Here is a 26,915-nt window from a genome sequence, read left to right as displayed (position 1 = left end):
AATGTTCCTTGAATCTTGTAGACCAGAAATAATATTTAACCACATCGTGATACAGAAATATGTAGAAGTTAAGGTTATAGAGGTCTTTAGGCCTGTCTATCAGCGGCTTACAGCATATCAGCTTTGCAATGAACACGTCACGATACGTCTGACCTGAGGGTTCAGAGGGGTGGAGATTTAGATGCAGCCTTTCTTTCTTCACACTATTAAACAATTTCATGAACATATATCATTTATAACTACCATCCGCATATTCATAATGATTACCGATTACCAACAGTTTGTTGGTAATGCTTATAGACAGTATAATCTTTTATATCTATAAATCACTTTTTCTTTGTGAATGGAATTTAACATGAATGTTTTATTTTTGTCTTTTATCTCATCGTTGTGTCAGTTTTAATGAGGGATGATGCAAACAGAATAAAGATGTATTCAGATGTAAGTGTTGATTAAATATGATAAAGTCTGACCCACTGGAAGTGAACAATAGCGTAACATCACCTCCACCTCAGACTCCAATTCTTATTTCGAGGGCTACGATGTGATTATAAAATGATTATCATTGCATCAGAATTTTTTATTTTCTGGACTTGATTTATTTTTTCTCACTGTGATACTAAATAAACAGATTCATTAATTTACATTACCTTGGTGTTTACGTCTGCTGTGTTTCACCATCAAACTGGTTCAGCCACCCAGTCTTTTGAAATGTGTTATGGGCGATCATTATACTGAGTTTGGTTTTCAAGATGTCATGTTGTGCTAATTTTCAGGTTCATACTTTTATTTGGGGGTCCTAGTAGAATAGGTTTACTCTCAAAAAACACATTATTTTTCTCATATGATTGCAGCACCCTTTTCACACTGTGTCCTGAACGCTCCGTTTTAGCGACAGAGTGAGACATATATATATTTATATAACGTCTGTTACATATTGACACACAAAAGTTACGGACGTAAAGGCTCGACTCCAAACCAGGCGTCTCAGGCAGTCCGGATCAGTGTTTTCTGTGGGAGAGAGTAACTCCCTTTGGTGTGGCTTTTTCACTATGCAGACCTTCTACATGCAAGAAAAATGCTAAATAACACAGTAAAGGAAAACGTGTCTATAATTTCATGCCATTCCTACGATAGTTCAGTCTGGACCAGATTCCAATCTGGGAATCTCGGGATCAATTAATCTGTTCTTTCCTTTAAAAACGTATTCCAATAAAACAAAGACCCTCACCACCAGCACCACACCCCACAGCTGGTCGGACCTTCACTCCCTCAGTCCAGGGCAGGTGGGTTCATGTCTCCTGGAGTGGAGGGAGTGTAGTGGTGCAGGGAGTCCAGTTCAGGGTGGGAGCTCTGCTCTGTACAGGACGTGTTACTGTAGGTTTTCTCTGAAGGAATTCCAGACTGCATTAATCCACTCCCTCTGCAGCAGCACAGGGAGGGAGATTATGAGACGAAGTTACTAAACTGGGATTTTACGGAGCCTTCGACACTTACAGACAACCAATGAGTCAAATGTCTCGATCATATAACACAGTCCTTTGTTAAGTTTTCAACAAAACTGCATTAACCACTCTTTTACCTGCTACACAGACAACCCTGTCTCATAGAGACTTTGGTTTTGTTACCTGCTGCCTGATTCTGATCACTGACTGCTCTTTTCTTCTCTAGAAAGGCAGCAAGAGCACTTTGATTAAGGTGAGAGAAAGATTGTGGTTTTGGTTAAATGTGTTTCAAGTCCCTTAACTTTTCAACAAGTAAAGCAACATTGTCTAACTTTTAACCTTAAAATAACAGCTTCTTAATCATGTTGATGTTTCAGTGTCTTGTAATAGGCTGAATGGTGTCTCTGTCTCAGCCACTCTGCCCCCCATCACATGTTTCTGCTCTGTGTAACTTCAGTGAGAGGGGAGGATCACAACGTTACACACATGTTTACTTCAACATACAAGTGTCCAACACATAACATTGTTATGATGTAATGAGTTTTGTTTGAAGCACCTACTTTACATCTGAACTGTAAAAGTTGTGGGATTTGAATTTATGACGGTGGCTCTGCACTCAGAAACTGTGCAAACTCACACAAAATGCCAATTTCTTCACAATGTTGCTTTAAAGTTACCTTAATTCTTTTCCTCAGACTTGCTCGGACTCTCTCTTTATACTTTGACATGTTTTCCTTTTGAAACACTTGTTAGTGTGTGTAGAGTTTTGAGCAAAGGTTATTTTCTGTCAGCAGTTAAAACCACCGGTTACTAAAGATGTCGTGCAAACCTGCAGTCAGGCTCAGACAAAACATCCATACTGCAAAAGAAAAGGGACTCATCACAGTGAGTTTAATCATTCCTGTTACTGGATAACAGCCTGTTTTCACACGCACACAAATCTGCCATACAGTGACTGTATTTTCCTTCTGTATCAGCACAGAAACATTGTGACTTATGGTTCTTAAAGGTCTGGTTCTTATAACTCCACAGGAGGCACCACAGGGATTTGGTTGTGTTGGGATTCCTGTAAAAATAAATTCTGGTTGAAATAAAACATTTCCTGACGTCCTGTCGGCCTCCTGTTCTCTGTTTTCTATGACTCCTCGCCCTGAGGCTCGGGCTCTGTCCACACTGGTGTGAAACGTGATTGTGCACCTGAAGAGTCAATGTGACGTTTTCTCTCTGTGGAGTCGTTTCACTAGATTCACATTTCATCAGTGAAAAATAGGAAGAAGCTGGATTTTACATGATACTGATGGGGAATTTTGTCTCGGCTACTATTAATAAAGAAAATAGAAGTGGGATATTAATAGTAGCCGAATGATAACAGCCTAACAGCATAAGGAAGGTAACTGACTGCATTTTACGAAATGGCTGTTTCAGGGCATCAAACCACATGTTGTCAATCACGTAAAACTCACTAAATCATGTAATTCAATCCATTTATATTATAATATTATATACAACGACTAAAAGCTTCACATGAGATCTGGAGAGGAAGTCATGTCTTCACAGATCTTCAGGGAATAGGTCAAAGGAAGTAAAGTGATGTCATCAGTGTGATTTCTATTTCAAAATAAAAGACGTTTCTCTCATATATTTGATAGGTGTGTATACATGATATACATTATTGCATTTTAAATGGTAGAAAAACATGTTTGAATACAAAATACAGCAGTTTGCTTCTATACATGACTGTGGGGACAAGTAGTCCTGTGGTGCTTGGATTGTTAAATAACTGACTGAAAAACAAAAATTGCAGAATTGATAGACCAAGAGTCAGTAATTGTTCAAATATTATGTTGTTTTATTATAAAATATTTTTAAAAATGTAAGTCTCATTATTCCTTTCTTACGCCGTCACGTCTGGATGTAGGGGATTTTATTTTGAATGTTATTTCAGGAAGTGGCGCAGCTGAATCTGTTTAACTTGGTGACATTTGAGCAACGAAAAACCTTTCACTGGATGTGAGTCAGGTCAGTGTCTCTCTGTTTTTGTCTTTTTTGTGTTAATGTGCCTTTTGACTGATGTGCAGTTTTCAGGTTGTTTGGTCTAAAGATATGATTGATAGGCCTGCTTGTCTGTTTGGTGCAGGTCTAGCTGTAGCATCAGCCTGCAAAGGGTGGAATAGTGTAAATATGACAGAGGGCTAACAATACATGTGCAGTGTGACAAGAATAAAATGAATATTAACTAACAGATTGGACATCCTAAACACAAAATCTAAAATGTGCTCTATGGATAAAGGTCAGGATCATACGTCAAGTTGTTTTTCTCTTTTTCAGTTTTGGTTTCATTTATTAGCCTCAAGTTTCACTTTCTGTTTTCTCACTTTTAACTGTTTTTTAGTTGACAACAACACTCAGGCTTTATTTTAGTAGAGAGCACCAGACTTTCTGTGGAAAGAAAAAGGTATGGCTCAACAGAATCATATTTCCTTCTTCTGACAATCTGTGATGTTGTGGCTGTTTTGTTCCTGTCAGACACATGAAGCTTTATCTGATGAGACATCTTGTCCAACAAGACTGTGCATGAGCAACTTTAATCATTTTACTGATTATACAGTTTGACAAAGTTACTACAGCAGGGTGACGTCTAGTTTGGTTCTCTACAGCTGCATAAGAAAAATAGTTTAAACTACAACTACTACTAAAAATGTGATATGAAATTATAACATGATATAAAAAAAAGTCCTATATCACCAAAAAATACAACAATAGCTACTGTATCTATGCTGCACCAAAGTCAAGTTATGATTATGTTACGTATTTACGTTTATTACCTCGATGACCTCAGTGGTGGGTACAGCTGTTTCCAATAGCGTTGCAGTGATATATTAATATTTCTGAGGTATACCACGGTAAGAAAGTTGACAATTATCGTATCTTTTTGTCTTTTCATCTTTGTAAAAATGTATTTTCAAGCTTTCTCCCAAAATACCCTTCAGACTTTCTAACCTCTTCCTGTTGTCTCCACCAGGTTTTTGTGCTTCTCAAACACAGATCCAGATCTCAACATGGTCGTTCCAGGTTATTCAGGAGTTGGTAAAAGTGCAGGCCACCCCAAAAACGGTCAGTAAGTGAATGACCTGATTGACTGTACATCAGTTCATCAGCTTGTCTACCTGAGTTCTACTATGGTCTATTGACTTCTACTGAGTCCCACTGTGCAGTCAGTGAAGTGGCTACAGGCACCAAACAAACCTCTGTGTAGATTTATATTAAAACTGTGCACACACAAGCCTCATTTCCTCTCCAGCAGTTAAACAATAAGCATGACTTTGCATATCAGTACTTCCCTCTGCTCCCAATAGAGAGCCAAAATCATGACATCACTTCCTGTCTAGCCTCTGCTCCGCCAGCTTCATTAACTCAACACGATCACTTTTCTTTTCTTTCATCAGTTTACTAACAAACATTTTCCTGATTTCCACCACACATTCTGTTTGTTTATTAATGTCAGTTTATGTGGGAAATGGTTTATTCATGTTTTTTGTGAGTCCACCATTTTGAGTCAAAGCAGTCAGTGAAATAATCTGCAGTCTGATTACTCCAGAGGGGTTTTGCACTACCTGCAGTACTATAATCTGACGTCTCTCTGTGTTTTCTTTCCTTCAGTTGAACATCCCACGGCAGTCAGGAGGATTGTGCTGCTCGGTCTACCTGGAGCAGGAAAAAGTGAAACAGGAAACACCATCCTGGGATCAGATCAGTTTGACTCCGGCTGTGACTTTGATCCAGTCACTGCAGAGGCTGTCTCTAAATCAGCCATAGTGGAGGGTCGTCAGGTCACAGTGGTGGACACTCCAGGATTCAGTGTTGAAAATCTGACTTGTGAACAACTGTTCAGGGAGATCGGGAAGTCGTTAGTAAAGGCCAGTCCAGGACCACATGCCTTTGTCTTTGTGGTCAAACTCGGTAGAATCACAGAAGCAGACGTCCGAATGTTTGAGCATCTTCCAAAATTGTTTGACAGTGATGTTTGTAGTGCTCATCAGTACTCCATGGTCCTTTTCACTCATGGAAAGGGGCTAAAAGGCAGGTCCATTGATGATTTGATCCATTCTCAGAACAAATATGCTCAGCATGTGTCCAAACTGGTCTCCCTGTGTGGTGGTAGATACTGTGTGGTGGACAACGCAGACATGAATAACAGAGAGCAGGTTAGAAACCTTCTGAATAAGATAGATGAGATGGTCACAGATAATGGTGGACAGCACTTCACCAATGACAAGTTCGAGATGCTGTTTAAAAATGAAGGAAGGAACACGTCGGGTGAGACAGTTCAAACAGGTGAGACAGTTCAAACAGGTGAGACAGTTCAAACAGGTGCGACAGTTCAAACAGGTGAGACAGTTCAAACAGGTGTGACAGTTAAAACAGGTGAGACAGTTCCATCAGGTGAAGCTGCAGGTGAGACAGGTGTGTCAGCTAGCGACAAACAACTATCCAATTTCATATACAATCATAAGTTAGAAATCTTCTGCGGTATAGTGGGCCTGATATTAGGGGGCGCAGTTGGAGCCACAGTCGCATTCAAATTTTGCGGTGGCACCAAAGCTGCGGCTGTCATTGGAGGCGCAGTTGGAGCTGCAGTCGGCACAGCTCTTGGCATAGGCGGAGTCAAAGTCACAGCCAAAGTCACAGCCAAAGTCACAACCAAAGTCACAACCAAAGATGGAGCTGAAGTCAAAGCCAAAGTCAAAGTCAAAGTCGTAGCCAAATTCCCAAGGGATTCAGAGGAACCAAAAAAGAACAAATAGCGTGCAAAACCTAATCACTGTGTAGTAAAATAAAGCTCATAGACGCAGTAGAATCAGTTCTCTTGAATGCCAAATCAGAAAGTTTGTGTTTCTTCAGAAACCCTCCCCCAAACACCTTTTTGGAAGGTCTGACATCACACCAGCCTGACTCAGTAATTGGTCAGCTGTGTGTAAGGTTGAGAAAGTAGGCAGAGTTTTAACTTCTCTCTCAGCTCGTATGCTCTTTGTTCGCGGGAAGTCTGCAAGTGATGGTCCAGACCCACAATTTATCCAGTCCACAAGAAGCCTCAAGTGGACTTTCTGCAGACTTCCAGAAAGTCCACTTGAGGTGCGGACTTCACCGGACTTTACTGATTTAATTACCCACAATTCATTGCAATACAGACGCAATGTTGTAGAACTTATAATGAACATGTGAAACAATAATTACTTTATTTAAACGTTCCTTGAATCTTGCAGGCTAGAAATAATATTTAACCACATCGTGAAACAGAAATATGTAGAAGTTAAGGTTATAGAGGTCCTGTCTATCAGCGGCTTACAGCCATAAGTCCATGGGGCATAGATGCAGCCTTTTTTCTTCACACTATTAACTATTAACTATGAATGTCTTCAGGAGAGACTGTATGAACATGTGACATTCTTATTTAAACTAGAGCACATCACGTTGACAAGCAGCTTTTCACTTCACCTGACAGGTGGGTGTTTACAACAGATGGACTTCAAACTGCTGTACAATTGATGTCATTCATCAGCAATGACACTAGTTAAAGATTTATTTTTTTATCACTCCTGTTATTCAGAACCAGATCTTAATAGTTCACCAGTGATGAAACCATCAATCCTGCTTTGAATTCTTCAGTTTGTATTTGATGTTATTGAAGGTTCATTATTGTGAGCGAGTTAATAGATTATTTTGATTGATTTTTGTTTTGTGCTTTTCAGTCTGACAGTAGTTATGAGTTTTTGATTCTTTGTTTGACCTTTGAGCTCTTGAACAATCATAAAGAAACTGATTTATCATTTATAACTTACCATCCACATATTGATAATGATTACTGATTTGTTTTTCTCATTTGTTGATTGTCAATCTTAAGCATCTTAAACAGTTTGTTGGTAATGCTATAGACAGTATAATCTTTTGTATCTATAAATCACTTTTTCTTTGTGAATGGAATTTAACATTGATCAGAATTTTTATTTCTGGACTTTCTGGACTTTTTTCTCACTGTGATACTAAATAAACAGATTCATTAATTTACATTACCTTGGTGTTTACGTCTGCTGTGTTTCACCATCAAACTGGTTCAGCCACCCTGTCTTTTGAAATGTGTTACAGGCGATCACTATACTGTGAGTTTGGTTTTAAAGAGGTCATGTTGTGCTAATTTTCAGGTTCATACTTTTATTTGGGGTCCTAGTAGAATAGGTTTACTCTCAAAAAACACATTATTTTTCTCATATGATTGCAGCACTCTTTTCACACTGCGTCCTGAACGCTCCTTTTAAGCGATGGAGTGAGACATATATATATTTATATAACGTCTGTTACATAGTGACACACATAAGTTACGGAAGTAAAGGCTCGACTCCAGGCGTTTCAGGCAGTCTGGAGCAGTGTTTTCTGTGGAAGAGAGTAACTCCCTTTGGTGTGGCTTTTTCACTTTGCAGACCTTTTACATGCAAAAAATGCTACGTAACATAGTAAAGGAAAACATTGTGTCTATAATTTCATGCCATTCCTACGATAGTTCAGTCTGGACCAGATTCCAATCTGGGAATCTCGGGATCAATTAATCTGTTCTTTCCTTTAAAAACTTATTCCAATAAAACAAAGACCCTCACCACCAGCACCACACCCCACAGCCGGTCGGACCTTCACTCCCTCAGTCCAGGGCAGGTGGGTTCATGTCTCCTGGAGTGGAGGGAGTGTAGTGGTGGCAGGGAGTCCAGTTCAGGGTGGGAGCTCTGCTCTGTACAGGACGTGTTACTGTAAGTTTTCTCCGAAGGAATTCCAGACTGCATTAATCCACTCCCTCTGCAGCAGCACGGGGATTATGAGACAGTCAGAAGTTATTTAACTGGGATTTTATGAAGCCTTCACCACTTACAGATCCCAAATAATTCAAATGTCTCTAACATGTAACACAGTCCATTGTTGTTTTTTTAGCTAAAGCTGCATTTACCAATCGTTCACTCTTGTGTAGCTTTCCGATCCTGTTGACGTTGACATTTTGTGAAATAGATCACGCCTATTTCATTTACTTGCAGAAAGTTTGATGAGAAGATCGATACCACTCTCATCCCTGTGCGTTAAATATGACGCTACGTCTAGCAGCCAATTGGCTTAGTTTAGCATAAAGACCAGCTGGTGGCCTTGCAACCTCACAATGACAACAAAACTTAAGAAAGTTACTGCTCCCTGTCGATAGTCTAGAACATTACCCCCTGTTTGTTTTGTTTTGTACTTTTTTTTTACCGTGGGTAGAGCCAGGCTGGTGGTTTCTCTCCTGTTTCAAGTCTTCATGCTAAGCTAAGGTAAACAGCTGCTGCAAATAGCTTCACTGGAAGCTATATCAGACATGAGAGTGGCATCAGTCTTCATCAAACTCTCTACATGACAGCAACTAGTGTATTTCCCAAAATGAAAAACTCCACAGGGGACACCAGAGGGATTTGATTGCGTTGCATTTCTGGGATTCCTGTAAAATAAGTTCTGGTTGAAATAAAACATTTCCTGACATCCTGTCGGCCTCCTGTTCTCTGTTTTCCATAACTCCTGTTCACCCTGAGGCCCTTCAGGGGGAACAGGTGAAGAGTCAATGTGACGTTTCTGTCTGTGAAGATGTTATATTAGATTCACGGACGGGCAGACGAGCCAGTTTAATTTCCTTTTCCTGTGTTTCTGGGAGCTAGGGATTGCAAAACATAAGACTCATATCTCCGCTGATGGAAACACAGCTGAGTCCTGGCAGGGAAGAAGAAACAGTCCAAAGCATGTCTTTATTTGACAAAGAAAGCGACAACCGTGCTATTTGTTTTTGACCTGCAGCACGTCCATTACAGAGAGTAAATATCCTATTATTCCCACAGACAGGCCCAGAAGGGGTACTTTTTCTACACTGTTCAGACTCAGAGATGACAAAACAGTTGTGTTGATGATGAAAGTCGAGGCCTTCCTTTTTTTCCCACACAGAAAATTGATCAATAAGGGAATCGATAAAGTATCTGACCAATAAACAGGATCTATAATAGCGGTGATACCAATAAAATCGAATCGATTCCTGTCGGCGTGTTCGTTTGTTTGAGTGAAGACATACTGTACAACGACAGACCGTTTAACCATTTATTTAGAATTGTATCATCAACCAAAAGCATGATCACGGACCTTCTCTGTTTGATAAATCACAGTCAGCGGCGTGCTGTTACTCTGCAACCCATCGCCCAGAAAAGGATGATTATTTACTCAGTCATTATTTTTTTTAGCTGTTAAGGTGTTGTAACTTCTCATTGGCTAAAAAGTTGGGGAGGCTGTGGTTCAGACTTAGCTCTCCCTTCGTTGGTGCACAGGCTGGTCCCCGTGAAGACATCGCCCTGTGGAAAGACCCTCTCTCTTCCTGTCTCATCCTGCTCTACTTTGAGCTCCTCTAAGGAATTCTTGTTGCCTCACCACATGCAGATGCTGCTCACCTCAAGGCCATGACGATAAAGTCGTTACACAGACAATGGCAGCTGTGTTCCTTCTCATACCCTGGCTTGTCTCTCCTATGAATTGACCCTTCATAACATGGGGTCAATGCTTACACCAAACTCATCTATCAACAGGATATGTCCAGCTCTTTAAGTAAATGATGTGAATTAGTTATGGTGTTCTTCATAATATAATGGTGACACAAAAAGGCTATTGTATCTCTTCACACAAAGCTATTATATCTCAATACATATGGTGCTCCTCGTGATATTATGGTGACCATTATATATCTCAACATTCCCATCCCTAAAGACAGCAGATCCGATAGATTTACCCTCAATATCCAGGTATTTACTGTGTGATCTCATTTCTAGCCAACAGCCATTGATTTTGTTAGCTTAAACAACAACTGTTGCTAACAGATTTTTTTAGCTGTGGCTAGCAAATACAAGCTAATGCTAAAACCCTGCTAGCTTGCTGTAGAATAGCAGAGTAGCTGACTATTTACTGTTTTCATGTTTTACAACAAGAATCTTGTAAAATGGGTGTGAGCACTTGATGGCCAGACTAGCCTACATGATTGGAAGGCTAGGGCTAACGCTATATGTCCTGGGTTAAAAGTTACCATCCTTAGACGTAGAAAAATAGGAGTATTGTTAGTGGATACAGCAAATCAGCCCTTGTATTCAAAAATTAATAATAATTTTATCTACTCTAAGCATTCAGCTACACCCACTGTAGACTACATAATAAGATTTATTGTGTTGAACCCGTAGACTGTTTCCCTCCTCTCACAGGAGAACTTGCAGAACACGTATTGTAAGTTTCGTCCACTCCAGCGACGACGTGTGTGGCTTTTGTCTACATTGCGTGGCTCTACACAGGTGCAGCAGCTATACGTCACGAAGGCGACAACATGCATTGTTGTTCTTCTTTTTTTTGTTTATTGGCGGCTTGCAAACCAACTTTAAAGGTGCATGCCGCCACATGCCGTGTGTAAATGCACTTGTTAAGTCAACTGAAGCAATTTGGCTTTGTGTTATCGGTTTCATTTATCCGCTATAGTTTTATTATCTGCCGACAACCGATTATGTACATTTTCCATTATCGGGCCGATCATTTATTTGTCCGATACATATCGTGCATCCCAAAGGAGACCAGACCAGAGATAAAATCGAGAGCAAATTTCAGAGTCCTTTGCCCAAACACAACTGAAACTAAATGCCATGTGGCTCCAAATCTGTTGAATGTGCAAGTAGATGTGTTGTGTTACTGTGACATAGGCTAGCTTCTTTATGAGACATTATGTCAGTGCTGTGTTCAGATTGCTCCAGGTAGCGCTACAGAACTGAAAACCAGCTCTGTAGGTGTTAAAGGTTTGGCCGAGCTGCCAGGTCTGTGGCCTCTCTGTCTGTCGGGGGACAGTGGCAAGTGATCAAATGCTTCCTCGCTGGGTTTTCCTTGGGCTTAGCTGTGCCTCCGGAATGTGCTGGCATGCTGGTAGAACAGTAGGGACTTATCCGTGGTGTCAGCCCCTATCTGGCCTGTTGATCCGCAGACCAGTGGACTGCAACAAACCCCTGCACCCCTGGCACACAGGAGCAGGGGCTGATGGGACTGCAGCATCATCTGCGGGGTCACGAGTGCTGACGGGAGGACAGGGAGGCTGGACCACCTCGACACAGCTTCAAGGAGATAATAAATGCTAAAATAAATACAGTTAGATATGAAGCTATGTTGGCTAGAGAAGCAGGTAGCATGGCTCTTTCCAACATGTGTTATTATGGATCCCAATCCGCCCAACTCTGCCTGTGGTCACTTTGCTTTGTTGTTTCAGACCGTTAACTTACACAGAAGCTTTGGTAATGTCTGTTTTCCTTGCGGTTTTGATAGAGCAGTCTATAAGTTGTAGTTTTGCGGGTAAGGAGATCCATTATGACACCTCAAAAGCTCACTATTTAAAGGAAACGTTGAGCCAAAAATAAAAATTGATTGTTTTAAAAGACATTGCACCCAGTTGTGCAGTATCTTGTTGCTTCCAGAGACTTTGATTACAGCAGACGAGTTGTATGGAGCCATTTCTTTAATGTTTTATGGACTACAAAACTTCACCTGACTTCCATTTAACACTTAATATAGTTTGTTTAGTAAGTTTTCAAAGTGGATTTTGTTACCTTTGATGAGAGCCAGGCTAGTTTGCCCCCTTTTCTAGTGTTTGTGCTAAGCTAAATAAAATACAGCCTTGTTTACTTCAGTTACCTGCCCTCAGGGGTTTTGTGCTACACCCACTGGTCTGATATGACCAGTAGTTTATGGTGGCTAATGTTATTAAATGTATACATTTAAGCATTCACAACAATCAGCTTCTTTAAAGTTAAAAAAGCCATACATTTTATTTTTAAATGATAGTAAGGTGATACAGAACAGAGACTCACAATTAAGACAAAGCAAGAACAGACACAAACATAAGAGAAAAAAGCAACTGCAACAGCATAAGTCACAACCAGTAAAGTCTTTAAAATGTCGTCTTTTATATACTTATTATGTTATATTTGATACCCACATACTTATTACTCTTAACCATTCTTCTTTCACTAATGTTGGTACCCGGGACGTTTATTTAATGGTTTATTCTGATGTTCTGATTTCTTGGAGCTAAAACTCAGTTGTCATTAAACAGCCTGATGTTTCCAGCATAGTAAGGCAAAGTTTTCTGGTTGATCTGATTATGTAATACCAGATCTGGTATCTGTAATCCTGACAACACAATGGGGATTTAATTAGTACAAATTAGCTTCACTTGATCTGCTCAGAGAGTACATGAAGGGTGGGTGGGCCGTGCGATGTGTCCGCTAAAGGTATTTCTCCCACCGGCTAGTTGAGGAGGGAATGCAAACAGGGATAACTGAGGAGAGGACGATACCACCCACCCCCTCCCCAGCTCACATGACTGCGATTAGAGCAGAGGAGGAGTGTGGTGGGACAGAGAGAGGAGGAGATGGTGAGCAGCATGAATGACATTTTTCTGATTCCGGCGCAAAGATCACATCCAAGAACCCAACTTGCCTTTCATTGCTGCCGGAGGGTCGTCCGCTTTTCTGGGGTAATTAAAAACAGCATAAGTTGTCTAAAGTTGTTGCTTTTGTCTTAAATTTTGGATGTTCAAGTTGTGCAGATAGTTTGTAGTGTCTTTCATGTGCATGCAGTTTTATTCATGATTTACAGTCAGTGGTGGAAGAAGCAGTCAGATCTTTTTAAAGTAAAGTAAAAGTAGTAAAACCACAGTGAGATACTCTTGACAGTCACGCATTTTGCTGAAGTAAAAGTACAGTATTAGCATAATAAATGCACTGTACTAAGGATGGAAATTGATAATTTTTATTGATACCAGTGTCAATTTTGACACATTTTTGGCCTACACAGGTTAATTATCTGTTTTATCATCTCTGAGTCTGAACACAGTGTAGAAAAAAGGCACGTTTGTGACTCAGGTGTGCAAAAACTCCACTGTTTGTCCCTCTGTTTAATCTGCAACTGGTTCTTGATTCCCTCTAAAATGGATTCAATGGGAGAATATTTGTACAGCATTTATTTTAAGTTGTTCTTTGTCTATGAAAAATATATGTTTTGTTGCCTGTCTGATGCTAATGTTATTACAAAACAGCGTATTTACCTTGGTTAACAGACGTGATGCTCGGTTGTCAAATACATGACAATCCTGGAATTTAAGCCCTTGTTGTGTAGAAAGATGCTTCAGGATATTGCTGGAGTTCCCACTTTTACTTAATTTCATCACTTTACAGACATTACAACTAGAAGTGTCATCTTTATTCATAAATTTAAAAAAACTGAAAACCTCTGACGTGATCTCATGGGGAAGCAGACATAAACAGAATAGCTTGGTTAGGTTAGGTTAGGTTGTAAAAACAAGTGAATGCAGTATTTCAGCGTGCACTTTCTACTCTCAGTTGCAGGTATGAGGGTGCTACACTGGTGCATGCTGGGAGTGACCCTCCTGCTGCTGGGGTGCCAGGTCGTCGTCAGTCAGATGTGCCACTCGTTCATCATGCTGGCGGACGGTTTCCACACATTCTTAATCCTCACGCGCATGGCTCTTACTCAGGCAGGTGTAAAAAAACCTCCTCTCTCCTCTTCGGACTCCCCTGCGCCTCCTCCACATGCTTCCTCTTCCTCATCAGCAGCACAGCCAGAGTCATTCATCAAACCTCTACCTGGCACCCAGACCCCCACTGATGGGTCAACCGTCCTAGATCAGCATCAGCCTGAACTCTCTCCTCCAGCTCTCGACTGCAGTCTGGCCCCCACCGACTGCAGGATTCAATCTGTAGGGACTTTCGTTTCCGCTCTCTTCCTGGCTAGTCTGTGTCTCTCCTACATTATGGAAATTGTCCCCATATGCATGGAGCCAAAACCAATAAAGCGCCCCCTGTTGCTTGTAGTGGTCACCACTGTAAGTCTGCTCCATAAGATGCTAATGCTCTGGCTGAACTTGGACCATCAGCAGGCCCCGGAAACCGAATCTCATGTTGAAGTGAACCACAAAGGTAACATTACAGACGGATGACATGTTCACTTTGACAGCTAGTGCACAAATATACAGTATAACGATATGTGGTAGCATTTTATACAGGCTGATTTTTAGCATCTCAGGTTGTAGTTGGTGTTGGTTCTCCTGCAGGATACTTGTTTTATCGTGTAAGCTCATCATAGAGACCATTCAAAAAGGAAAACAGCTGAACATTTTATTAATGATGCATCAATATTTCTAAAAGCAGAATTGATGGTTTTGTAGAAAGTGAGAAACTTGTGACCTTTACAGGGAGACGACAAGAGAAGATAAAAGCGACAGAGGAGGCTAAAACAACCAGAATTAAGTGTATAGGCCTCAAAATAATACATTAAATCAACAACTGCTTTTACGGAGAATTGGTACCATTAAGAGCACCGACAGATACAGCATAGCGCAAAAATGTGGATCTTGGATAAAAAAAATATATATATTTGCCATCCAGGAAGGAGGCTTTACGGTTCAATATGTTTGAAATGATGAGAGTATATAGGGAAATCCAAGTAATCTCATAGCAAAAGAGTTTGTAGTCCAAATGGCTCTCAAAAGCAGCTGAAGCCTAGTGTCATGCAGAGAAGCGAGATGCAAAGAACAGCGATAGCGATGCACATTCTCCTAGTTGTTAATGTGATAAGTCATGGAAGCAGCAAACACTGAGAGTTTGAGTGAGCAGTACAAAGCCTGCTAATCTTCTCACCTCTGCACAGCTGCCTGTAAGGCACTTGTGATACGCGAGTTCTCACCATTGAAAAAGTGTACAAGGAGGAGATTTCAGACGCATGCTGAGCCCCTTATGCACTGCAAACAATAAAGTCAGGGGTGGTAACATTAAAAGGCTGCATACCTTCACCTGCTTTCAAACTTCTATGGCTACTATTAAATCAGGATTATAACGGAGCAGTTGGGAAACACACATTTTTGCTGAGAGTTAATTAAGAAGCTGAGTACCCTGTCTATAGGGGTAGATGTGAAGCAAGAGTCAGCACCCGGTTAGTATAGCTCGAGTTAGCATAAAGACTGGAAACATGGGCACACAGCTAGCCTGGCTCTGTCCAAAGGTAACAAAATCCACCAAACAACAAGCTCACAAATTAACTCGTTGCACCTCGTTTGTTCCTGTAAACCTGTACAAAAACCAAAATGTAAAAACAATATGTTAGCCGTTTCCTTTTGCTTGTGGTCTTGATAATAAACTAAGCTAACGGGAGGCTAACTCTAGATTATCACTATCCATTGTCTTTTCACTTGCTGATCAATCAGGAAGTGGTGAAATGATAACGACTTGTTTTATTCTTTACGTTTACGGACTTAAAACCTGGAAAACTGCAGTACAACATGTGGGAAATGGCCGCCTTGGAAGCTGGAGTTTACAAGTACATATTTATACTGCAGTATGTAATAATAATCTAGTGTGGCTGTCCAGGTGATGGTATCTCTGGGGCAGATTTCACTTTGAAGTATCTGCCAAGTGTGTATAGTAAAAATAGTGTATATTCAGCTTTAAGTAACATCAAACAGAGCCCATATTTGTTTTTCATTCCTCTGTTTGCCTCTCACAGTCTTGGCTGAAGAGGAAGCCAAAGGTGAGGCTGAGCCAGGGAGAGTCCTCAGTGACGTTAGCCATACAGTCCAGTCTGCTGCGGAGGCCTCGTTCCACAATACGGCACTCGTCCTCTGTAACCCGGGAACCTCTTGCATCCCTGACACTGACTCCCCAACCCCAGAACCACAGTCAGAAGGCGACTCAGAAGACATCACAGAGATTTCCAAAGACAAAACCTGCTCGGGACATCTTGGTAAGAGAGTCTAGCTCTTTCAGATCTATTTTATTTATATAGCACAAAATCACAATCACATTGTCTCAATGGGCTTTACTATGGAAGAAACCTCAGGAGGAGGCACAGAGGAGGGATTAGCAGTAAAACAGAGAAGATCAGAGTGAAGAGGCATCAAATTTTACAGAAATACAGATATAAGGAGAGTAAAACAGAGTAGAGCAATGAGCCAGCGGAGCCCAGGCTATGACGATCAATATGCATCAATATGTGAGGCAGCAGGAGCCAGGAGAGGTAGATGGTCCCAGGGGCCTGTGGTCCATCAGAAGGGAGCCTGAATGAAAAGAGGGGAGGAGGAAGCTATGGAGAGTGAGGGAGCGACACAGCTTGCAGCTTGTAGGGACAGAAAATAAAAACAAAAGTTAGAGAAATGCGGGAACAGATTGTTTCTCGTTAAAGTTATCAAAGAAATTTGATGTTTTTTCTGATCAAACATGTAGAAAAGTTCTTGAGAAGATCATGCTTTACTGTGTTCTCTCCCTTCAGTGTGTCAAAAAGCATCGAATACCTCCCCAGTCTCCATGGCATCAATTCACATCAGGAGTCCTGTACCAACCAGCCAGTGGAAAGCCTGTCTTTCGCCGTTCGCCTTTGTTCTTGTGGACCTTTGTACCCCCCTTCTGACTCTGATCACCAACCTGGTGCTGCTGCTGATGGGCCCACAGTGCCTGCAGAGCCAAGGAACCTGTAGACTTATAATTTACCTGGATCCTGGCCTCACCATGCTGGCTGTGACCGTGCTGGGTGTCGCAGCTATGCCACAGGTCAGTCTGAGAAGGGCAGATTTGAAAAATGTATTCATGTTGCTCATATTTACTGCAGCTGTATCCAAACCTGCACTGACTGTTTCTGTTGCGTCACTGCTCTCCAGGTGCACAGGTACGGACTGCTGCTGCTACTGGCCACACCTCCACACATTTGTGTAACTGATCTCAGACGGAGGATTGCGAGCGTTCCTGGGGTGCAGGGTGTGCACGACCTCCATGTCTGGCAGGAATCTGAATCATTCATTGTGGCCACTGTGCATGTGCACTGTCATGATGGCTTTCCAGCACACAGGTGAAGTGCAAAGGTTTGACTTCTGTATGAGTGGTTCAAACTTTTATATCATGCCCACTGAGAATACAATACATTCTCTCTGAATACGAAGTAATAAATGCTACATCTTTGTCATCCGTGGAGGAAGTCACGAATAATGCTTTACTTTATAAACTGTCTACATGAATATGTTTTTGTCCAGGTGTTCTGATCTAATGTCGGGGGTCACAAAGGTGCTGCGGAGTGTAGGAGTGACCAGCTGCACCGTTCAGCCAGAGTTTGTTTCCTGCTCTGCGTCCTCTGCAGGCAGTGGGGGTGACGCCTCCCCTGTCCTCCACAGAGAGGACCCCGCCCTGGGTGGGGTCCTGGCCTGCAACCTGGCCTGCGGAACGGCTTGCACTGGGAGTATGTGCTGCTCTCCCTTAGAGGACGAGACCAGCTGCCACCTGGCACCACCCGCTGGGGAAACAAAGGAAGAGCCTCAGACACTGGTTATCGAGAACACGTACCTCTGAATGACAGTTTACACCAAAGATCTGGAGAAAAACAAATTAATGATCTGGCATCCTTTTAATGATGTAAAAGTAAAGACAATGGATGTTTTCTGTCTCTAAACACTGCCTGCACATTATGTGCACATGTTCTGTTAGTTTTACGACATTAACACGGTGCTGCACCAAAGATTTTTATGTAATATCAAATGAACTTCAGTGAAAACTGAGGCAGTTTTTCTTGTTACGTCTTGTTTCTCATCCATGTATGTATTGAAATAAACTATAATGTGTGACATCTAGTTTGTCTCTTTTAATTTTAAGATAATATATATATATATAAGTAGCAAAAGGATGTAGAATAATACATTTGTTTAGATAATTAAAAAAATAATATAAAATTTATTCTGCACAATGAGTACTTTTAGTTTTATATTTTTTGTATGTTTCGTTGCTAACACTTCTTTATACTTTTACTTAAGTAAAATGTTGATGAATGTAGTTTTATATTATGATGTTGCTACTTTTACCTAAGTAAAAGAAGTACAATGTATATTGAGACAAAATAGTTACAAATAGTGAAGAGAATAGTGAAAACAAAAAAGAAAGGTAAAGTATGTGGGAAAAAAAAAAAAGCCACATAAGGACATCAAGCAAGGAGAATACAAATAACATAAGATTGAAATTGGGAAAGGATCTAGATAATATCTGTTTGTGAATAAAAATGTTTGCATATAGTATGATGAAGGTGATCACATACTCAAGAGCGCTATCATCTGGATTATAATAGTAACAAACAATATATCTAAGGTGAGAGATTGTTTCTATACTTTACAAAAGGTATAAGACATAGCAACATCTGTAACTTAGCAACAAGACAGTTAACTGCATATATTTTATGTAAAATGTTGTACTTCCTTAGCCCTGTTTGAAATACAGTGTTAAAAGTAAAAGCAAAGACGTTCACCAGTTTGTGTTCTCAAGCTTAGATCTAAAAAAACAACCTTTCCTCTGGGAACAGTTTTTATTCCTGCACATATCTCCAACCTGTAGCGACGCAATGTGGCTCCACCTTTTTATTGCCAGACAGCCAATCACAATGCGTCTGCTTAACATAATACAGGACAAACCAGACAATGTTTGCTTTTATTGTGTTTATTTGAAACAAATCTGCTTTAGGACATCCGGGATGTGGTTGTACGTTGTGTGTACGAGCTCTCTCTGCTAAATGTAAAGTTTCTGTAGTTTTTAAGATGACACCATGACTGAGAATGATCTCGTTGGTATCATGTATAAATACACCTGATGTCGCTTTGTTAAAGTGCCCGGATGAGCCTCGGTGGTCCGGGGTGCAGGCTTCAAACCTGTAGCTGCTTAGCGGCAGAGTGGTTCAATTCCACCTTTCGGGCGACGTGAGTACGATTGATTTTTATGATTGATTGATTGATCAAAGGATATGGGAATCAGTTAGTTCATAATTTATACTTTTTGTTTTTGTCTGTTATTACCGTACTGTTTCAAATAATGGTGAACATTTGGCATTTTAAACACGTAAAACCTCACCAGTCGTGTTTATTTTCACGTTTTACAGCAGTGAAGCTCCCCTGTCTACGTCACGGGATCTACTTCCTGTCACCTTTCTAACACTTCACAATAAAATTTTCCCACAGTACTTTTCTTCACAAACCTTGTTTACTCATGTACTGTACTTGAGTACAATTTTAGTTGTGTATTTCTATTTTGTGCTCCATCACATTTTAAGTACTTTAACCACGTTTAAATGACAGCTTACATGCAGGATAACACTTTATATACAAAACATATGATCATCTTACGTATTCTTACACATCCATACATACATAACGTTGCACACGTAATGCATCTTTCTTAAACTATTACGAACACTCACACTTAAGCATTATCTCTAAATTAACTCAGGCCTCATGCGTGCATTACTTTTACTTGTAATGTATCAAAGACTATATGTGTCATAATTAAACTAATAATATACACTACTCAAAATTAGTTATGGATATTGGTACGTTTTAGTGTTTCACTGGATTGTTCATTCCGTGACATATCTTAATTTTTATTTTGTGTTTTTATTTTGTTTAAATATTGTTGGTCCCCAAAAAATAATGCAACACATTTAATTTGACTTTAATCTAGTTAATATTAATTTGTAATATTGTTGTGATTTTGAAACAGTTGTATCTTGTTGTGTTCTTCATCAGAACAACATGAGGATTTAAACAATATAAATGAATAATAATCCATTTTGCACATATTATAGCGGAATTTACTCTGAATCTACATCCGGTTCTACATCCCGGAAGAAGTGTTTGATTGATAGTCCGTGAAAGCCAATCATCTGTGAGAACTTGGCCACCATCCAATCATGTGCCTCCATCTGTGTAGGCGGGCCGGTGAAAGCGGAAGTCAGACTGTGTAGCGGAGAATGCATGATGTATGTCCTTGCCTGCTTGATTTTGGGATAACGTGGAGTGAAAACCTACCTTGTATTTGACGTAGGTAACTGTTTAGTTAATACCCGGTAAGACAGACGTTTGAACGTGTTTCCAGCTTTATGTTAGACTCATAGAGACCCTGTTTAGCAAAGTAAATCAATGAATACCTGTGCGGTTAGCCGCTGTCAGTTAGCAACATGCTAACGAGCCTAATGTTATGGAAGTTCACTTTGTGAGTTTCTCTAAATATTTATAATGGTGTCTGGGACTCAGACACCCATTTGTTTATGGGGTGTCCTATAAATTAGCAGGTTAATCTGGCTCAAATGATCAGCAACAATTTCGATGGTTGATTCATAATTAAGGTCACTTTTAAAGTAAAATACCAAACCTTCTCTAATGTAAGGAAGACAAAATGAGTATTGGGAAATTGTTATGGGTCTTTATCACTATTTTGTTTTCTGACATTTTATAGACTAATCAAAGAAATTGGCAAACAAACAACAATTAAAAAATGTATTTGCTTGGTCTGATCAGGAGCCAAAATATTCAGTGTATAGTGATTAAAACATAGAAAAACAAAATACTTTAAACATTTTTAAAGCTGTGGCAGTGAATCCTTCTTGATAGATGAGTAAAACAGCTTATTATGGAAATTGAAATTAATTTTTCAGCTAAATCAGTTCATCAGCTCAACACAAATGTCTGGTGTATTAAATGATCTGTACCACCTTAATAATTAAACTTGTTAACTAAAAATGAACTAAAAACAGAAAGGCCCTTTCCTTTTTTAGCCCTGGATCAACTTAAAGAGTTCATGGTATTTATTCAAGCCTCTCCTGCTTGTGGAAGAAAAGCCAAAGAGCTCTTTCACAAGCAAAGGAGGTTTAAATACACGCAAAGATGTCGTAGAGCTGCATTGATCAGCCGATTAATAGATTTGTCGATTTAAATAATTTTTCAATCATAAATATCAGATATTTGCTGGTTCCAGCCTCTAGAATGTGAAGATTTGTTGCTTTTCCTTGTCATTTATCATAGATATAGACATAAATAAGGAGTGTTTGGGGTTTGGACTGCTGGTTGGACAAAAGAAACAATTATAAAAAAATAAGACTTCAGAATTTTTTTTCACATTCTTTTGATATTTTATTGGTTAAAAAATTAATCAGTTGTGAATCTTATTGGCCTATTAATTGATATTGAAAGTATTTTTTTATTTGCAGCCCTGTTTGGTTCAGAGCTGAGTTTTGTTGTCCATGTTGTTGTTTGTTTGATCCGGACATGTTCCTTATTCTGTCTTCCAGATCTGACTCATTATGCCTCTTCATAAATATGCCCCCAAAATCTGGGATGCCCTAAAGCTGAAGCAGGGCATCTACGCTCGTCTCCCTAAACACTACCTCAAGTCCCTTGAGCAGAAAGAACCCACCCCAGTCCATTGGAGGCCTCTTGGAGTCGAGTACCAACGCAACCCAAAGACAGGACACAAGGAGCGCGTGCAGGATGTCCCGATCCCCATCTACTACCCTCCACAGTCGCAGGACGGCCTGTGGGGAGGAGAGGGCTGGGTATCAGGCTTCAGATACGCCAACAATGATAAGGTGAGTCTCCACGACAGTGATTTTCTTTCATTAGTTCTGTTTGTTGTTTTTATTGTCTTGGAAATCAGTTAAGTACATTAAAAGTTGTGTGCGTCTGTATCAGGGTTTACACAGTCCAGCTTAAGTGGACTTAATTGTCTTTTTGACAAGGTCATCCGCATGTTGATACAATATTGTCAAGCAATTCAACCCTGAACTCCACTTTATGTTATTTAGAGCGATAGATTTTTCTGAAATGTTCTGGACATCATACTTAAGTCCATCCATCTTGTGTTGTTACTGAATTCTGGATGATCTCTTTCGGTAGCTGTCGACTCGTCTGAGGAAGACCTGGAAACCGCAGGTGTTCAAAAGAGAGCTATACAGCGAGATCCTCGACCACAAGTTCACCATCGAGGTCACTGCGCGCACTCTGGACCTGATCGATGCTGCCCATGGATTCGACTTTTATATTCTTAAAGTAAGAGGACACCACTTTTGTGCAACAAAAAACACACTTCCTACAGTGCTTTTTATATGACTGTAAACGTCCAACTCCTTTCAGACATCAAAGGCAGACCTGAACTCCAAGTTGGGGATGGACCTGAAGAGGGCCATGTTGCTCCGCCTGGCGCACAAAAACACAAAGCTTTACCCCGACGACCCTGTCAAGAGAGAGAAGGTGTACGACAAATACAGGGTAGGTGGGACGTGTTCACTGAGTGATGCTAAATGCAGGGAAAGAAAATGTGTTTAAAAAAAACAAATGTTTGTTTTTCTGCCATCAGCAGCAGTTTGAGATCCCAGAGGAGGAGGCAGAGTGGTTGGGTCTGAGTCTGGAGGAGGCCATGGAGAAACAGAGGCAGCTGGAGCACAAGGTAACAAAGTCCTGAAACACAACACACAGAGTGCAGATACCTTCAGTTTTCAGTGAGAATAAATGCATTAGAAATCTGAGAAATTGACTTCACATCTCTCCCCAAACTTACAGACTCCTGAAAGATGTGAAACAAATGCTGCTTTGTAATTTGAATCTGTCCTGACTCTGTTCTGTTCTTGTCTATCAGGAGCCTGAGCCTCTGTTCAAGGCCTATGTGGACAACCTGGTGGAGGAGCTGCACATCCAAAAACTGTCAGAGCCGCACCTCACAGAGAAGAAGTGACCACCTGAGCCATCTGAGCCGGACCAGAGTCAGCTTTTCAGACTGAAACATTAAGTAGGTTGAACTGTCAAGCTTCTCCAGGTGGTGGTGGGAGTCACCAAGTTTCTGAAACTTTTTCAGGACTGATTGTACACCCGGGAGGACTCTTATTTCCATCTGGGAGCGACACAAAGGTGGACACAAATGACGAGGTCATGTTGGAGTAACGATTATTTATTTCCCCTTGAATTTAAGATCCATACACTGAGTAGACATTTAAAGATTAAGGGAGACGTCTTCATCAGTGTAAATACTCCTCAACCAGCTGCGATATAAGGCCCCTGTACAGAATATCTAACAAAAATAAAAGATTTTTTTTTCTTAAACGTTGTTTCTGCTCATCTGTCCTTCAATTATTATGAAATCAGTTCACTAATTATATAATTCTCTAAGTCATAGCATGATTTTATGTGGAAGTTAAAGGAATAGTTCAACAGCAAAGACTGGAAACTAGGGAAAACAGCTGGGCTGCTTCTGTCAGGCAGTAACAAAATCTGCCTACCAGCATCTGTCAATCTTATGTATCAACACATTTTATCTTATCTGTTTAAGTTGTACATAAAAGTGTGTTTTGGTCACGAGGGGTAATGCGCCAGAGTATTTCTTGGCTGACTGAAGCCTTGTTTGTAGTTGCATTTAATGGATAAAGACTTCATTTCTGTTTTGACACGCATTATCAACCGTTATGTTGACATGTAAATGTACCAGTGTCAGCCCAGCTGGCTGATCCTCAACTGCAGTTCTTTGTGATGTTGTAAATCCATGAAGTCACAGTTAATTATATTAATGTTTCTGTACTTCAAACTAAAAGATTTTTGCAGGGCTTCTACTGAAGGTTGTACTGTACAAACCAGAACATGCTATGTCTGCGTCTCACCATTAGATGGAACCAAAATGCTTTAAATGAGCGAATCAACGTTTACTTCAGTGGGAGATTACAACTTGTTTGTATTGTGGAGCCTACTCTGTTTTACTATAATCAAGTTACAAATAACGAACTTCAGACATTAATCAAGCCCACCCACTGAACCATCTCACACCATATGTCCACCTGCAAACAGAGGGTAAATGTGTTCTGGCTCTGAACACTGTAAAGATTTCTGTTTTCTCAGCATTTCCGTGTTAGAGGTGGAGGTCGCCCTGCATTCAAAACAAACAATGTCGTAATAATCCACACATCTGCCCCTGCAGCGCTGATGCGGCCACAGTCCTTATATGGGCTCGAGTTGACGATGGAAAATAACGCACAGGGGTTTATGAAAACACAAAAACAGCCGTTTGTCGCCTGGTTTCGCTTTCGACACTTCTTTCTGGCATGTGTCTGTTGTATTTGGTGTCACTCTGTGGTTGCAACATGCTATTATGGTAAGATGGGGAGTCCCTACTGATGCGGGGACTCCCGTGGGTGTTGTAACCAGGCAACAGGGAACAAAATTATACCTTGCACCTGTAAACAGAGAGATTTACTCCTTATATAGATACAACCGCAGTGTGGAATTACCCTGTCATATAGTGAGCAGCAAATAATTCATATTAACAAAAACAAACTATACCAAGGGCCAAATTTGGTGATATTTCCCTGCTGGGAGTCAGATTTTAGAGGAACATCTGGATGGTTTATCTTCGATCTCCTGAGCTAAACAAGGCTTGAGGAGTTAGTGATATTCGACTCGTAAAGAAAACATCTGTATTTAATCTGATTAATTCATATGAAACCGTAAAAATGAGAAGTCTGCGTCACATTTACCAGCAACTTCCATCTGTAGTCATTTCTCTCTCATCCCTGTTTACCTTTACTCTGTAAATATTTACTTTACCTTACCAGTGCCATTTCCAGTCCACCTTTGGCCAAATATTGATTTTTTATTCCAATCAGGTGCATCAAACTTTTACAGCAACTCAGTCAGTTGTAGAAAAGATGTACCCGATGTACCCAGCACCTTTGGTTGCAGACTTTCACAGTTCTGATAGGATGAATATCAATGACTTTGGTCATCCTCTTATTTTTCCTTTAGCACCAACATGAGGATAGATTGCCATTAAATTTGATGCGCAAATTCATATTTTCCTCAGGATGTATTGTATTAACCTCAGCAATTTCTTTTACTTTTTCTTTTTTTGGCCTTTTCATGGCTTTATTAGACAGGACAGTTTAGAGAGATATCAGGATAACAGGATGAGATTGAGGGGGGATGACATGCAGCAAAGGGCCACAGGTCAGGTTCAAACCCTGGGCTGCTGCATCGAGGACACAGCCTCTGCACATGTGGACTCCACCAACTGAGCTAACAAAGTGCCCTGTGGTCCCATGACTTTTAGTGTTATTCATCATCAGGTCAAAGTTTTAATCGGTGGCCAACTATCTGTAAAACTTATCCCATTCCCATCACCCACAGCTATACTTTTTTTTTTGTTTCTGGTTATTTATTATAATGTTTAACTAAACTGGAATCAATTATTCAATGGATATGAGATCCATTTTACTATATCTATATTTTTGTGAGTTTAATGTGGTCCTTGGTAGTTCTGAATGATTAATGATGCGATTCATTTTGCTGCGGGATGTGCGTCTGACCCACATTTAAATAAAGTGTGTCAGTGGTTTTACAGATTCATGCCGTCCTCCTAGTGTGACAGTCATGCTCACCAATCAGACGTGGCCCAAGGTGACTGCGTACACGCCCACCAACAACAACACATGACACCCAAGTAAAACTTTAGATTTATGGTGCGGAAAAATGGCATCCTCTGGTCCAGCAGCAGCCTTGGATGATTTAAACCTATTACACAGTGAATATTAAACTGAAGCTTCACCTACATAAAAGTTTTTTGTCCAGATAGTTTGAGGCTTTTTAGAAATGACGTCAAAAGCAAAAATTGTTATGATTGATTATGATTAGAAAAAAAAAGTTTGTCACATGATTTCCAAGATATATAGGATATTATTTCATAATAGAAAGATTGCTAAATAGAAATACATATGTTTTACATATGAAATGTTTTATCCATATCACCTTCTCCTGTAGGGTTAGTATTAAATGTGTGTGAATTTCCAGTAAGCTCGTTGTAAACATTTGTGATCACCTGGGTGTGACTCCAGTGAAAGGAGTGAACTGGTGTGAATTATTCTGAGTGAAAGTCACACCTTCCACTGCTGAGGGCACATCTGAAAGTTTTAATCATACGAGCTCCTTGATTTAATCTCTTTGTGACATAATTTCCATGTTCGCTTGTTTTCCACCACACAAGATGACTCAACCTGTCTGCTCAGTAATCCCCAGAGACTCCGAGAACCCAACAGACACATCCGAAAATAATAAATCACACAGCTGAGGTGTGTGTCATGTATAAGTCATCTATATAAAACTAGAGATATCTCCTGATATTAATGTGCTAACTAGCTAGCCCTGGCCCCTGTGAGTCATGGTAGCATCCTGTTGTCAAGCTGGTCTCTGCTGGGTCCCTCAGCTCTGAGCCTGAAAACGATGAAGAGATGAAGATGAAGAACACCAACAGTCCCCCTGATACTCTGAGCTCCATGTGGGCTGCTAGCTGCACGGCTAACAAAGCTCACTAGCTAACAGTAGCCACAGGTTACTTCATGATATATGATATTATTGAATGAATTCGACAGGTGGCCAACTCTTACATATTTCACCTTTACATCGCCTGCTGTAATAACAGAAATATTCATCTTGTCCTGTCTAATCCTTGTTCAAGGTCATGAGGTTGCTGCAACCTTTTTTACTGTAGGGGGAGCACATATCAT

The 26,915-nt window shown here is 40.4% G+C and overlaps 3 protein-coding genes across 8 annotated transcripts; all 3 read left to right on the top strand.

The window, feature by feature from the left end:
* Positions 1-3,397: 3,397 nt before the first annotated feature.
* LOC311256762 lies at positions 3,398-7,516 on the top strand. 4 transcript variants are annotated; one of them, XM_084352056.1, is made up of 4 exons: positions 3,398-3,464; positions 3,838-3,900; positions 4,468-4,559; positions 5,106-7,516. In XM_084352056.1, the coding sequence occupies exons 3-4, from the start codon at positions 4,505-4,507 to the stop codon at positions 6,248-6,250; spliced, it is 1,200 nt and encodes a 399-aa protein (XP_084208182.1). In that variant the 5' UTR covers positions 3,398-3,464; positions 3,838-3,900; positions 4,468-4,504; the 3' UTR covers positions 6,251-7,516. The 4 variants fall into 4 exon arrangements, with proteins under 4 accessions (XP_084208182.1, XP_084208183.1, XP_084208181.1 ...); XM_084352058.1 differs by having other exon boundaries at positions 3,425-3,455; XM_084352057.1 differs by lacking the exon at positions 3,838-3,900.
* A 6,395-nt stretch (positions 7,517-13,911) lies between these two features.
* Positions 13,912-18,066, top strand: LOC311256182 (proton-coupled zinc antiporter SLC30A1). Its single transcript, XM_084351031.1, has 5 exons — positions 13,912-14,506; positions 16,089-16,325; positions 16,851-17,128; positions 17,236-17,423; positions 17,605-18,066. The coding sequence occupies exons 1-5, from the start codon at positions 13,918-13,920 to the stop codon at positions 17,915-17,917; spliced, it is 1,605 nt and encodes a 534-aa protein (XP_084207157.1). The 5' UTR covers positions 13,912-13,917; the 3' UTR covers positions 17,918-18,066.
* A 2,246-nt stretch (positions 18,067-20,312) lies between these two features.
* Positions 20,313-23,730, top strand: mrpl28 (mitochondrial ribosomal protein L28). Of its 3 annotated transcripts, none has more exons than XM_084352002.1 (6): positions 20,313-20,421; positions 21,669-21,965; positions 22,273-22,425; positions 22,510-22,644; positions 22,733-22,822; positions 23,012-23,730. In XM_084352002.1, the coding sequence occupies exons 2-6, from the start codon at positions 21,681-21,683 to the stop codon at positions 23,105-23,107; spliced, it is 759 nt and encodes a 252-aa protein (XP_084208128.1). In that variant the 5' UTR covers positions 20,313-20,421; positions 21,669-21,680; the 3' UTR covers positions 23,108-23,730. The 3 variants fall into 3 exon arrangements, with proteins under 3 accessions (XP_084208128.1, XP_084208129.1, XP_084208127.1); XM_084352003.1 differs by having other exon boundaries at positions 20,317-20,447; positions 22,736-22,822; XM_084352001.1 differs by having other exon boundaries at positions 20,319-20,447.
* The last annotated feature ends 3,185 nt before the right edge of the window (positions 23,731-26,915 follow it).

Source organism: Pagrus pagrus (assembly GCF_965226575.1).
Source record: "Pagrus pagrus genome assembly, chromosome: 4".
In the NCBI taxonomy this organism is placed as follows: domain Eukaryota; kingdom Metazoa; phylum Chordata; class Actinopteri; order Spariformes; family Sparidae; genus Pagrus; species Pagrus pagrus.
The sequence above is the reverse complement of the archived record's forward strand: the minus strand, read 5'-3'. Positions and strand labels throughout refer to the sequence as shown.

Excerpts from the sequence above, each read along its gene's own strand:
- LOC311256182 (XM_084351031.1), top strand. The coding sequence starts at position 13,918 with ATGAGGGTGCTACACTGGTGCATGCTGGGAGTGACCCTCCTGCTGCTG. Across the intron at positions 14,507-16,088 it reads TGTTGAAGTGAACCACAAAG|TCTTGGCTGAAGAGGAAGCC; the intron begins GTAACATTACAG and ends TGCCTCTCACAG. Across the intron at positions 17,424-17,604 it reads GATGGCTTTCCAGCACACAG|GTGTTCTGATCTAATGTCGG; the intron begins GTGAAGTGCAAA and ends GTTTTTGTCCAG.
- LOC311256762 (XM_084352055.1), top strand. Across the intron at positions 4,560-5,105 it reads TGCAGGCCACCCCAAAAACG|TTGAACATCCCACGGCAGTC; the intron begins GTCAGTAAGTGA and ends TCTTTCCTTCAG.
- mrpl28 (XM_084352002.1), top strand. The coding sequence starts at position 21,681 with ATGCCTCTTCATAAATATGCCCCCAAAATCTGGGATGCCCTAAAGCTG. Across the intron at positions 22,426-22,509 it reads TCGACTTTTATATTCTTAAA|ACATCAAAGGCAGACCTGAA; the intron begins GTAAGAGGACAC and ends AACTCCTTTCAG. Across the intron at positions 22,645-22,732 it reads AGGTGTACGACAAATACAGG|CAGCAGTTTGAGATCCCAGA; the intron begins GTAGGTGGGACG and ends TTCTGCCATCAG.